This window comes from Heterodontus francisci, chromosome 31, assembly GCF_036365525.1.
Source record: "Heterodontus francisci isolate sHetFra1 chromosome 31, sHetFra1.hap1, whole genome shotgun sequence".
Lineage (NCBI taxonomy): Eukaryota > Metazoa > Chordata > Chondrichthyes > Heterodontiformes > Heterodontidae > Heterodontus > Heterodontus francisci.
In genome coordinates, this window is record NC_090401.1 from 11,971,803 (window position 1) to 11,985,040 (window position 13,238).

Below are 13,238 nucleotides of genomic sequence, written 5' to 3' on the forward strand. Positions count from 1 at the left end.
GCATCTTCCAAACCCACTACCTCTACCACCTAGAAGGACAAGGGCAGCAGTTGCATGGGAACACCACCACCTGCAAGTTCCCCTCCAAGTCACGCACCATCCTGACTTGGAACTATATCACCATTCCTTCATTGTCGCTGGGTCAAAATCCTGGAACTCTCTTCCTAACAGCACTGTGGGTGTACCTACCCAACATGGACTGTAGCGGTTCAAGAAGGCAGCTCACCACCACCTCCTCAAGGGCAATTAGGGATGGGTGATAAACGCTAGCTTTGCCAGTGACCTTGGATCCCAAGAATGAATAATAAAAAAACATGCAGCCTAAAAGCTCTCAAAGGGACTTTTGAAGGCCGTAACTAACAGGGTAAGTGTTTAAAATATACTTATCGGAATGTGGAGCCAGGAGATGTAGGAGTTGTCCTCGTGACCCTAGATTGGAACCACACGAGCTGATGCTGCCCATAACTCTCCATCCCCACCCACGTGATCTCCAGGGTGCCCAAATTTCTAGGCCACATGTCATACATATGTGAATTTGTATTTGCAAATTCTTACAAATAAAATTTTTCCCCATTTAATTCACTTTTAACCATGAAAAACCAGAGCGTCACTTTCATGTTTCAAAAATGATGTGGGCCGTTTGTACCTCCTGGGAACCCTGGCCATGCCCCTTTAAAACACTCGTGTGCACTACCTGTCCTGTAAGGGGGGGGGGGGGGGTTTGCCTGAAGATGGTGTTGTTTCCTCACACTGCCAACCTCCTAACCACCCCCTCTCCGCCCTACTCCTGCCCTTTGCCTCTCTTCCTCCTTCCACCTCCCCAATCATATGTTGGACACTGCAGGCATTGCCAAAGGACTCCGAATCCCAGGCCTCGGAATAAGATGGTTGCAGCTTAACGTGATCTGAAGAATTGAGAAACTAACCTACTGCACAGTGAGGGCTAGATCATGCTGCTGTTGCAGAGCTGAAGGGAATGCACTGTTAGAGTGGAAGGTCTACGATTTGCTCTGACCCAAGACCAATTTCCTGGCCTGTGAGTCATTCCAATAAATGAGGTGGACTCCCACAGTCTCCATCCTGGAGGGGCAGGTGTGGAGATGGTGCTGCCTAACCAGCATCCCTCCATCCCCGCACAATCAATTATTGTGAATTTTAATTACCATCCTTCTGCTGCCATAGCGACATGGCAGATGAACAGGTATCCCAACCATCTGGGGTTGCTATGCCACAAGTGATGGAAAACGGGTCAGGTAATGTATTGTTGTCATTTAAATATATGTGGACAGGTTTGCCACTGTAGGCAGGACACAGGAAGGCAGCAAACAGGCAGTGAGCTGGCAGAATGGGTCCCTGACCCCTTTCCCAAAGAGTCAGTCACATTTCAGCCTAAAGGCGGTTCACTACCACTTTGTCAAGGGCAATTAGGGCTGGGCAATAAATACTGGCCTTGCCAGTGATGCCCACATCCCATGAATGAATAAAGAAACTACCATTTAATATCTTTGATAGCTCAATAAGCATTGTTAAAGATATCTCCCATCACTCACCTCCCTTTAAGGTTAAAGATGTCTCCCAGTCTTTCCCATTCCTCTGAATTCAGGGATCAGCTTCCTCTGAACATTTTTTTCAACAGAGTCGAAAGCTATTCCACATGCCTCAGGGGTTAAAGGTCAGACTCCCATTTCCTGATATCATCCCCACTCCCTCCAGTTGTTGTAGCCTCATACCACAGTCCCAGCAACTTGTACTTTTCAAACACAACACAACACATTGAGAAGCTATGAGAGATTATTGGCAAACCTTTGCACCCTTTGGTCCAGCCACACACAACTCTCCTGGTTTTCCCTAATAAGAGAAAAATACAGGAGAAAGAACAGTTAGAATGGCGATGAAGAATAGAACAATGAAACCAAACATGGACGATCAGTTCTAAAACAATTTAAATCTAGTTATTGGATAGTGACTCCTGTTTCGCAGAATCAGTGCTTCATTTAAAGCATCAAATTGGAGGGAGATTGGTGCAGTGATGTCATCCTGCCCCTAGTGGCCAAGAAGCCCACCTTCAGGTATCCCATTCTTACTGGAGCAACCCACTGGGTTCTGACTCTTCAGTGGCAACTGAAATTACCTCCTGATACAATCATACAACGTTGTAGCACAGGAACAGTCCATTCAGTCCATCAAATCCACCAGTGGTTTTCTCCATACGAGCTCTCCTAATATGATCCCATTCTCTTGCTCATTCCCCATGCACTTTAATATCCCACACAGCCCAATCCAAATCCCCTACTTGCTCCCCATTCCCTTTATTATTATTCTTTTCCATGCACTGTCTAACTTACTTTTAAAATTATTTTTGAATTCTGCTTCAACAACAATCCACATTTGAACCACCCTGTGATTTGCATATGATAATTTTCAAATGATGAAAGAATCTAACACTGTTTCAGTTTCACACTCTGGATGTCTACCCACAGCATGTAGTGAGATTGAATTTTATAAATCTGGCCATTTGTAGGCCAGTGATCAAATTGCTGTAGAAACCCAACTGGTTGGTCAATGTCCTTCAGGGAAGGAAACCTGCCTTCCTTAACTGAGTCTGCTCTATGGGTATCTCCAGTCTCATGCTGTGTGGTTGGTTCTCAATGTCCTCAGGGTGACTAGGAATGGATAACAAATACTGCCTTGACAGATAGCCACATCCCAAAATCTGCTAGATGCATTTCAAATAGGCCATGTTGGAAGATAGAACAGAATTTCATCCTAACAGTCCAGGCTGGATTCAAACCCAGGTCTCAGAAAAAACATATTTTGCAAAAGCACACAACTTTCATTCACAGGGTATGTCCGTGTGGTGGTTACCCAGAGGACTGGACTAGGAATTCCAAGGCCTGGACTCGTTACCCAGATGCCTGGACTGGTAATTGAAGAATGTCAGTTCAAATCCCAATGTGGCATTTTGAGGTCATTTTAAAAGGTCTGAGTCACAGAGTCATACAGCACAGAAACAGGCCCTTCGGCCCACCATGTCTCCGCCGGCCATCAAGCCTATCTATTCTAACCCCGTTTTCCAGCACTTGGCCCGTAGCCTTGTATGAGTTTCAATTGCTGATCTAAATACTTATTAAATGTTGTGAGGGTTCCTGCCTCTACCACCCCTTCAGGCAGTGCGTTCTAGATTCCAACCACCCACTGGGTGAAACATTTTTTCCTCAAATCCCCCCTGAACCTCCTGCCCCTTACCTTAAATCTATGCCCCCTGGTTATTGACACTTCTGCTAAGGGAAAAAGTTTCTTCCTATCTACCCTATCTATGCCCCTCATAATTTTGTATACCTCAATCAGGTCCCCCCTCAGCCTTCTCTGCTCTAAGGAAAACAACCCTAGCCTTTTCATAGCTGAAATGCTCCAGCCCAGGCAACATCCTAGTGAATCTCCTCTGCACCCTCTCCAGTGCAATCACATCCTTCCTATAGTGTGGTGACCAGAACTAGAGATTTAAAAAAAACTGTTGGAGTGTTGTAAAAATCCAACTGCTTCACTAATACCTTTTAGGGAAGGATTTCTACCGTTCTTATCCAGTCTAGCCTGTGAGGTGACTCCAGTCCCATGTGCTTGTTTCTGGTCTCTGAAGTGGCCCAGCATGCCACTCAGTTGTGTTAAAGTGTTTCAATAAGAAGGCTCATCACTACCTCTCAGGTCCACATCCCATAAATGAATAGATAAAAATCATGCAGTCATCATTTGGGTCTCTCCATTAATCTTAAAGCCACTGCATATCCACCTTTCCTGGTGTTGCATCTGTTAAATATCACAAGGTTGGTTGGGAAGCAGAAGATGAGCTCCACCTTCCAGAACATCAACCCTACTCTCTTCCTGTCATAACATCCAGGTCTTAAATTTATTCCTTCCCATGAATCCAGTATCCCATCACTGATTGGAGTGAATTTGTGTCAAGTTTTCTAACATAATAAGAAAGTTTAATCAGAATACGCAGAATACTCACATCTCTGCCTGGGAAACCAGCTGATCCCTGCAATCCTGGCTCACCCTTCTGACCTTTTTCAGACTGCAGAGGCAAACAGAATGTTCTCAAGTTAGACACGAATAAATGCAGGCTCCAACTCAAAAACCTGCTCACGTTCCAACACAAAATTAGAAAGAAAGAAGTCAATGGAAAGGGTGGCACACCTCTGGGAGCAACTGAGACCAAGAACAATTGATACGAATGCCATCAGTTAGTGTCTCCACACTCTGCTTACTGGGAGTCAGCTAACTAGAAATGGGCACAGCAACTAGTGGCCTAAACTGTACCAATACATCAGACAGGGTCCTGGGTTTATTTGTCAGCCTAAAGGATTAATATTTAGCTGAAGGCAGCCATTGTATCCCATTCTTTGAGAACTCCAAGCCTAATGGGCAGGTTGGCATCAGTCTAATATCTCACCTGAAGGATGGCATCTCTGACAGTGCCGCACTCCCTCAGCACTGCACTGGAGTGCCAGCCTAGATTGTGTGTGTAAATCCTGGTGCAGAATTTGATTCAAATCCATGACTACTACCAACTGACTCAAGCTGGCACATGACTGGCAGGAGAGCCAGTGGCACAGTGGTTAGCACTGCAGCCTCACAGCTCCAGGGACCCGGGTTCGATTCTGGGTACTGCCTGTGCGGAGTTTGCAAGTTCTCCCTGTGTCTGCGTGGGTTTCCTCCGGGTGCTCCGGTTTCCTCCCACATGCCAAAGACTTGCAGGTTGATAGGTTAATTGGCCATTATAAATTGACCCTAGTATAGGTAGGTGGTAGGGAAATATATAGGGACAGGTGGGGATGTTATTGGAATATGGGATTCGTGTAGGATTAGTATAAATGGGTGGTTGATGGTCGGCACAGACTCAGTGGGCCGAAGGGCCTGTTTCAGTGCTGTATCTCTAAACTAAACTGAAGAGCCAATGCAAAGAGGAGTGAGTCCCATGGCGAGGCAGAAAAGGAGCAAGGACATGATGAGGAGAGAATCGGAGAGCTGGTTCATTTTAATTCTGAGGTCGGTGCAATGTTCACCCTGTGCAGGCTCCTCTGTGGCCAGAGGCCGTTCAATTTCATCATAGATTATGCGGTAAATAAAAAGACATAAAAACATGAAGGCCTAGAGTTTCTCCTTGATTGTGCTGTTTTTTTTGGCGCGATTCCCCCAATATTACCATAACCATGCCAAACATCATGGAATTTTAAAAGTAAATTGCATGCAGCACAATTTGAATTTTGTGATCTTTTGAGCTAGTTTTAATACCATTGTGCTAGATGCAGACTCCGCCCACAAGAGGGCCAGTTCAAATTAATCACCATTGAAAGTTTCCATTAATTGCTCTTGGTTGCAGTCCTTCAAGGAGACTCCAAAAATTAAGCTGGTTATTTTGGGCACATTTTTTCATTTCATAAGGAACTGATTTATAAGTACTCCAATATGCTTCTGTGTAATTTTTAAAGTAATTTTCAGTGATTTGAAATCTAGTTACTCAGACGTTGTAGCTTGATACTGTAATTTAAAATGTTTATTATTTGTGATAAACCCATTTTCAGCTGCATTCATCAATCTGCACCAAACAGCCTCTCTTAAAAATAACGAAGAACATTTTTTTTAACGCAAAATAAAAACCATTTTAAAACGCTGTCAATTGTGACGGTTCATGGCAGGTTTGATGTTTGTTGGTATGCAAATGAGTTTGAGCAGAAACCCAAGGAAACAAACGCTTGTCAAAACGGATTCAATTTTGGGCACAGTTTGTGCCAGAATAGCTGATTGCATCCAATTCAGAAACTCTGCTGCAGAATCTCAATAATACTGATATGACAATGAGTGAGACAGTTGGGAGAAATACAATGAGAATACGGTTCAAAAGAGATCCTACTGAACCAATAGAGGCAGACTTCTTTTCAACATGTATCATGACTGAAAGTTTGCAGAAACACTTACCCGAGGCCCCATGGGTCCTCCTAGAATTCCCTGTTTAACAACAGAATAAACTCAAATTATTTGGGAAGTTTGTCTCCCTCCCCAGTTTGTGTTTCTCTCTCTCTCCCTTGCCAGTTTATGTTTCTCTCTCTCTCCCTCCCTCCCCAGTTTGTGTTTTTCTCTCTCTCTCTCCCTACCCAATTTGTGTTTCTCTCTCTCCCTCCCTCCCCAGTTTGTGTTTTTCTCTCTCTCTCTCCCTCCCCAGTTTGTGTTTCTCTCTCTCTCTCCCTCCCTCCCCAGTTTGTGTTTCTATCTCTCTCCCTTGCCAGTTTATGTTTCTCTCTCTCTCCCTCCCTCCCCAGTTTGTGTTTTTCTCTCTCTCTCCCTACCCAATTTGTGTTTCTCTTTCCCTCCTTCCCCAGCTTGTGTTTCTCTCTCTCTCCCTCCCCAGTTTGTGTTTCTCTCTCTCTCTCTCTCTCTCCCTCCCAAGTTTGTGTTTCTCTCTCTCTCTCTCTCCCTCCCAAGTTTGTGTTTCTCTCCCTCTCTCCCTCCCAAGTTTGTTTCTCTCTCTCTCTCCCTCCCAAGTTTGTTTCTCTCTCTCTCCCTCCCTCCCAAGTTTGTGTTTCTCTCTCTCTCTCTCTCCCTCCCCAGTTTGTGTTTCTCTCTCTCTCTCCCTCCCCAGTTTGTGTTTCCCTTTCTCTCTCACTCCTCAGTTTGTGTTTCTCTCTCTCTCTCCCTCCCTCCCCAGATTGTATTTCTCTCTCTCTCTCCCTCCCCAGTTTGTGTTTCTCTCTCTCTCCCTCCCCAGTTTGTGTTTCTCTCTCTCTCCCTCCCCAGTTTGTGTTTCTCTCTCTCTCTCCCTCCCCAGTTTGTGTTTCCCTTTCTCTCTCACTCCTCAGTTTGTGTTTCTCTCTCTCTCTCTCTCCCTCCCCAGTTTGTATTTATCTCTCTCTCTCCCTCCCCAGTTTGTGTTTCTCTCTCTCTCGCCATCCCCAGTTTGTGTTTCTCTCTCTCCCTCTCCATCCCCAGTTTTTTTCTCTCTCCCTCCCTCCCCAGTTTGTTTCTCTCTCTCTCTCTCCCCAGTTTGTGTTTTTTTCTCCCTTCCCCAGTTTCTCTCTCCCTTCCCCAGTTTCTCTCTGAGAACACATAGATTTAGTGTTTCTTGTTGTCATCCTCACAACCGACAATGAAGTGATGTTTCTGAATAGTGGGGTGACTCAGCAGGCCGAGACATCATGGTTTGCTTGTAAGTCACAACAGCCAGGGTACTGCACATACGCAAACTGCATTAACAGGGAACGTTTCTCCTGAGCTGCCAGTAGCAGCACGCCGAGACCAATGACTAATTCCAGGAGATTCCCGCCCAAAACAGGGTTTTTTTTCACAGATCTGTGAGTGCAGGAAATGAATGAGGTTCTCTGAACTCATAAACTAGCAAGAGCAGTGGAGGCTGGGTCAATGAATATATTCAAAGCTGAGTTAGACAGATTTTTGATCGACAAGGGAGTCAAGGTGATGGGGGACTGGCAGGAAAGTGAAGTTAAGGCCAAAATCAGATCGTGCATGATCTTATTGAATGGCAGAGCAGGCTCAAGGGGCCAAACGGCTGACATCTCCTCCTATTTCTGATGATTTTATGATCCGACATCAGTGAACGCCTGTCGGTCAGGCTTTCCAAGTTATATTGCTCGTCTTTTCTTCGTGATATTTTCTTTTACAGAATTTGTTTTCCCTGTTTTGCAACCAAGAGGTAGGCAGTGATCAGGCCTCTGTCAGCCCTGGCCCTCCACTACTGTGCCACCAGGCTTCTGTCACTTTTAGGCCTCTGTTCAGTCCCTCAGTTTTTCTGTCTAGGAGGTGCCCACACATGTACAGAAACATGAGAGTTTAATTTGTATGATGATGTTGGGTGGCCAAAGCTTGGTCCTGGCCACCATTCAGAGTGACACTGCCCAGCTGAGGTGGCACTGGTACTTCCTGTCAGTGCATTGCAGGATTTTCCTGGGATTTGGCAGTGAAGAGTAGCCTTGCTACTGTCCCTCTAGCTGTTGTGCCAGGTCTAGCTGAGGTCAGAGGTTAGTGAAAGTCTATCCTGGGCTCTTTCCCACTAAGTCCCACTGTCCCACCGGCAGGACAGACCCAGCAGAGGTGGTGGCACAGTGGTATACAGTAGGGAGGGAGTTGCCCTGGGTGTCCTCAACATCGACTCCGGACCCCATGAAATCTCATGGCATCAGGTCAAACATGGGCAAGGTAACCTCCTACTGATTACCACCTACCGCCCTCGCTCAGCTGATGTCTCAGTACTCCACCATGTTGAACACCACTTGGAGAAAGCACTGAGGGTGGCAAGGGCACAAAATGTACTCTGGGTGGGGGACTTCAATGTCCATCACCAAGAGTGGCTCGGTAACACCACTACTGACCGAGCTGGACGAGTCCGAAAGGACTTGGCTGCTCGACTGGGTCTGCGGCAGGTGGTGGGGGAACCAACACGAGGGAAAAACATACTTGATCTCGTCCTCACCAATCTGCCTGCTGCAGATGCTTCTGTCCATGACTGTGTTGGTAGGAGTGACCACCGCACAATCCTTGTGGAGACGAAGTCCCGCCTTCACATTGAGGATACCCTCCATCGTGTTGTGTGGCACGATCACCGTGCTAAATGGGATAGATTTCGAACAAATCTAGCAGTGCAAAATTGGGCATCCATGAGGCGCTGTGGGCCATCAGCAGCTGCAGAATTGTACTCAACCACAATCTGTAACCTCAAGGCCCAGCATATCCCCCACTCTACCATTATCATCAAGTCAGGAGACCAACCCTGGTTCAATGAAGAGTGCAGGAGGGCATGCCAGAAGCAGCACCAGGCATACCTCAAAATGAGGTGTGAATCTGGTGAAGCTACAACACAGGACTATCTGCGTGTCAAACTGCATAAGCAGCATGCAATAGACAGAGCTAAGCGATCCCATAACCAACGGATCAGATCTAAGCTCTGCAGTCCTGCCACATCCAGCCGTGAATGGACAATTAAACAACTAACTGGAGGAGGTGGCTCCACAAATATCCCCATCCTCAATGATGGGGGAGCCCAGCACATCAGTGCGAAAGATAAGGCTGAAGCATTTGCAACAATCTTCAGCCAGATGTGCCGAGTTGATGATCGATCTCGGCCTCCTCCTGAAGTCCCCAGCATCACAGATGCCAGACTTCAGCCAATTCGATTCACTCCGCGTGATATCAAGAAAAGACTGAAGGCACTGGACACTGCAAAGGCTATGGGTCCTGACAATATTCCAGCAATAGTACTGAAGACCTGTGCTCCGGAACTTGCTGCGCCCCTAGCCAAGCTGTTCCAGTGCAGCTACAACACTGGCATCTACCCTGCAAAGTGGGGCCAGGTATGTCCTGTACACAAAAAGCAGGACAAATCCAACCCGGCCAATTGCCACCCCATCAGCCTACTTTCTATCATCAGTAAAGTGATGGAAGGTGTCATCGACAGTGTCATCAAGCGGCACTTGTTTAGCAATAACCTGCTCAGTGACGCTCAGTTTGGGTTCCGCCAGGGCCACTCAGCTCCTGACCTCATTACAGCCTTGGTTCAAACATGGACAAAGGAGCTGAACTCAAGAGGTGAGAGTGACTGCCCTTGACATCAAGGCAGCATTTGACCGAGTATGGCATCAAGGAGCCCTAGCAAAACTGAGGTCAATGGGAATCAGGGGGAAAATCCTCCGCTGGCTGGAGTCATACCTAGTGCAAAGGAAGATGGTTGTGGTTGTTAGAGGTCAATCATCTGAGCTCCAGAACATCACTACAGGAATTCCTCAGGGTAGTGTCCGAGGCCCAGCCATCTTCAGCTGCTTCATCAATGACCTTCCTTCATAAGGTCAGAAGTGGGGATGTTCCCAGATGATTGCACAATGTTCAGCACCATTTGTGACTCCTCAGATACTAAAGCAATCCGTGTAGAAATGCAGCAAGACCTGAACAATATCCAGGCTTGGGCTGATAAGTGGCAAGTAACATTCGCGCCACACAAGTGCCAGGCAATGACCATCTCCAACAAGAGAGAATCTAACCATCTCCCCTTGACATTCAACAGCATTACCATCGCTGAATCCCCCACTATCAACATCCTAGGGGTCACCATTGACCAGAAACTGAACTGGAGCAGCCATATAAATACTGTGGCTACAAGAGCAGGTCAGAGGCTAGGAATCCTGAGGCGAGTAACTCACCTCCTGACTCCCCAAAGCCTGTCCACCATCTACAAGGCATAAGTCAGGAGTGTGACGGAATACTCTCCACTTGCCTGGATGGGTGCAGCTCCAACAACACTCAAGAAGCTTGACACCATCCAGGACAAAGCAGCCCGTTTGATTGGCACCCCATCTACAAACATTCACTCCCTCCACCACTGACGCACAGTGGCAGCAGTGTGTACCATCTACAAGATGCACTGCAGCAATGTACCAAGGCTCCTTAGACAGCACCTTCCAAACCAGCGACCTCCACCAACTAGAAGGACAAGGGCAGCAAATACATGGGAAAACCACCACCTGCAAGTTCCCGTCCAAGTCACACACCATCCTGACTTGGAACTATATCGCCGTTCCTTCACTGTCGCTGGGTCAAAATCCTGGAACTCCCTTCCTAACAGCACTGTGGGTGTACCTACCCCAAATGGACTGCAGCGGTTCAAGAAGGCAGCTCACAACCACCTTCTCAAGGGCAATTAGGGATGGGCAATAAATACTGGCCTGGCCAGCGTCACCCACATCCCATGGATGAATAAAAAAAAAAAGACTAGGAGGTCAACCCTGTAGGATGATAGGCCCAATATAAAAATGAGTTAGACCAAGAAAGTTATAGCTTTAATGTGTTAGCCTCACACTTGAAGAGGTACTTGGGGCACTATGAAAGATTTTGGCTACCCCTGGGCTAGTAAGGTGGAAAATAGTAGCTTGGATACCTGTTCATGAGCATCTGACAAATGGTATGTGTCAATGTGTGTCAGACAAGATTGGGCTTGGCAATGTTGCCCTCCCAGAGTCAAATAGCCTGCTCATAACAAGAAGGGTGGACACATCAGTCAGTGTGATTGGGGGAGCACTACAGGATCTGGTAGGGGCTGGAGAAATAGCACTAGTTATAGTCTTTTGATAGAGGGGTAGAAATAATATTAGTCAATAATGTTAACCTTACTGGGAAGAAATAGAACTACTTAATGGCGTTAATCTTATGGGGAAAAACGGCACTGGTTAATTCTGCTACTCTCGCCATCCACCGCTGCTTTACTTTGAATCTCAAACTCTCTGAGCACAGAGGTTGAAGTGAAACACTTTAGCTTTCTTTCTGTCACTTGTATCTATGAGGTGCATCAAGCACCAGTATCTCCGCACAGCAGGAAAGCATGTCCATAGCTTTGTTTTGGTTCATTTTAATTGGAGATGAGTGTGGAGGTGTTTCAAACTGCTCAATGGCATCGAAATTGTAGGCAAAGCCAGTTTGCCTAATTTAAACACTGGTAGACAAACAGCAAGACTTGAAAATTATAGGGAACTGCAAAGGTGTTTGTGGGAGTAATGAGAGGATCATTTAATATGTAGTTGCTTGCAGTTGCTTTATAAATGATTTGACCTCTCATGACATTGCTCATCATTGGTCTAGGGCCTGGAGCCTGACTGTAATGTTTAACTCCTAACCTGGCCTATGCCATTAACACCACCGCTTAGGTATTCCTCCAGATAGTGTGGTCTCAGTCTGTGCTAATAATTATCAGAGACTCATTTCTGATGTTGCAGTATGTTTCTCCAGACTTGCAGCAGTTTGTCACCACTTCCATTTATTTCCTTTTCCAAACCACCAATTAATATGAAGATCAGGACAAAGCAACAAGAATGACTGGCTTTCCTTCTCTTTCCGTATAACTGTTCCAGGATTGTTCAGTCATAGGTTGCTGCTGTTTTATACAATTTGTCATGTGTGGAGTGTGATATCCTGTGCATGGTGTCTGGAGTCTGGAGTCTGGAGTGTGATGCCCGGTGCATGGTGTCTGGAGTCTGGAGTGTGATGCCCGGTGCATGGTGACTGGTGTCTGGAGTCAGGAGTGTAATGTCTTGTGCATGGTGTCTGGAGTGTGATGTCCTGTGCATGGTGTCTGGTGTCTGGAGTGTGATGTCCTGTGCATGGTGTCTGGAGTGTGATGTCCTGTGCATGGAGTCTGGAGTCTGGAGTGTGATGTCCTGTGCATGGCGTCTGGTGTCTGGAGTGTGATGTCCTGTGCATGGTGTCTGGAGTGTGATGTCCTGTGCATGGCGTCTGGAGTCTGGAATGTGATGTCCTGTGCATGGTGTCTGGTGTCTGGAGTGTGATGTCCTGTGCATGGTGTCTGGAGTCTGAAGTCTGATGTCTTGTGCATGATGTCTGGAGTCTGGAGGCCTGTGCATGGTGCCTGGAGTGTGGAGTGTGATATCCTGTGCATGGTGTCTGGAGTCTGGAATGTGATGTCCTGTGCATGGTGTTTGATGTCTGGTATCTGGAGTCTGGTGTCCAGTGCATGGTGTCTGGTGTCTGGAGTATGATGCCCAATGCATGGTGTCTGGTGTCTAGAGTGTGATGTGCTGTGAATGGCATCTGGTGTCAAGAGTCTGGTGTCCAGGGCATGGTGTCTGGAGTGTGATGTCCTGTGCTTGGTGTCTGATGTCTGGGGTCTGGAGTCTGGTGTCCAGTGCATGGCGTCTGGTGTCTGGAGTGTGATGTCCAGTACATGGTGTCTGGAGTCTGGACTGTGATGTCTTGTTCATGGTGTCTGGAGTGTGATGTCTTGTTCATGGTGTCTGGAGTGTGATGTCTTGTTCATTGTGTCTGGACTGTGATGTCTTGTTCATGGTGTCTGGAGTGTGATGTCTTGTTCATGGTGTCTGGAGTGTGATGTCTTGTTCACGGTGTCTGGAGTGCGATGTCTTGTTCATGGTGTCTGGAGTGTGATGTCTTGTTCATGGTGTCTGGAGTGTGATGTCCAGTGCATGATGTCTGGAGTGTGATGTCTTGTGCATGGTGTCTGGAGTGTGACGTCTTGTGCATGGTGTCTGGAGTGTGATGTCCAGTGCATGGTGTCTGGAGTGTGACGTCTTGTGCATGGTGTCTGGAGTGTGATGTCTTGTGCATGGTGTCTGGAGTGTGACGTCTTGTGCATGGTGTCTGGAGTGTGATGTCCAGTGCATGGTGTCTGGAGTGTGACGTCTTGTGCATGGTGTCTGGAGTGTGATGTC

At 46.9% G+C, this 13,238-nt stretch overlaps 1 protein-coding gene across 8 annotated transcripts in view; it reads right to left on the reverse strand.

Annotated features, from left to right (window-relative positions):
- col16a1 (collagen, type XVI, alpha 1) overlaps positions 1–13,238 on the reverse strand; it is a 628,911-nt gene that overhangs the window by 377,488 nt on the left and 238,185 nt on the right. For 6 of the 8 annotated variants that reach the window (XM_068011105.1, XM_068011107.1, XM_068011108.1 and 3 more), the window contains 3 exons: positions 5,977–6,006; positions 4,010–4,072; positions 1,804–1,848 (listed from right to left, as the gene is read on the reverse strand). In XM_068011105.1, coding sequence (XP_067867206.1) covers positions 1,804–1,848; positions 4,010–4,072; positions 5,977–6,006 — 138 coding nt within the window. The remainder of the gene's footprint in view (positions 1–1,803; positions 1,849–4,009; positions 4,073–5,976; positions 6,007–13,238) is intronic. The other 2 variants (XM_068011111.1, XM_068011109.1) reach the window with 1 other exon arrangement.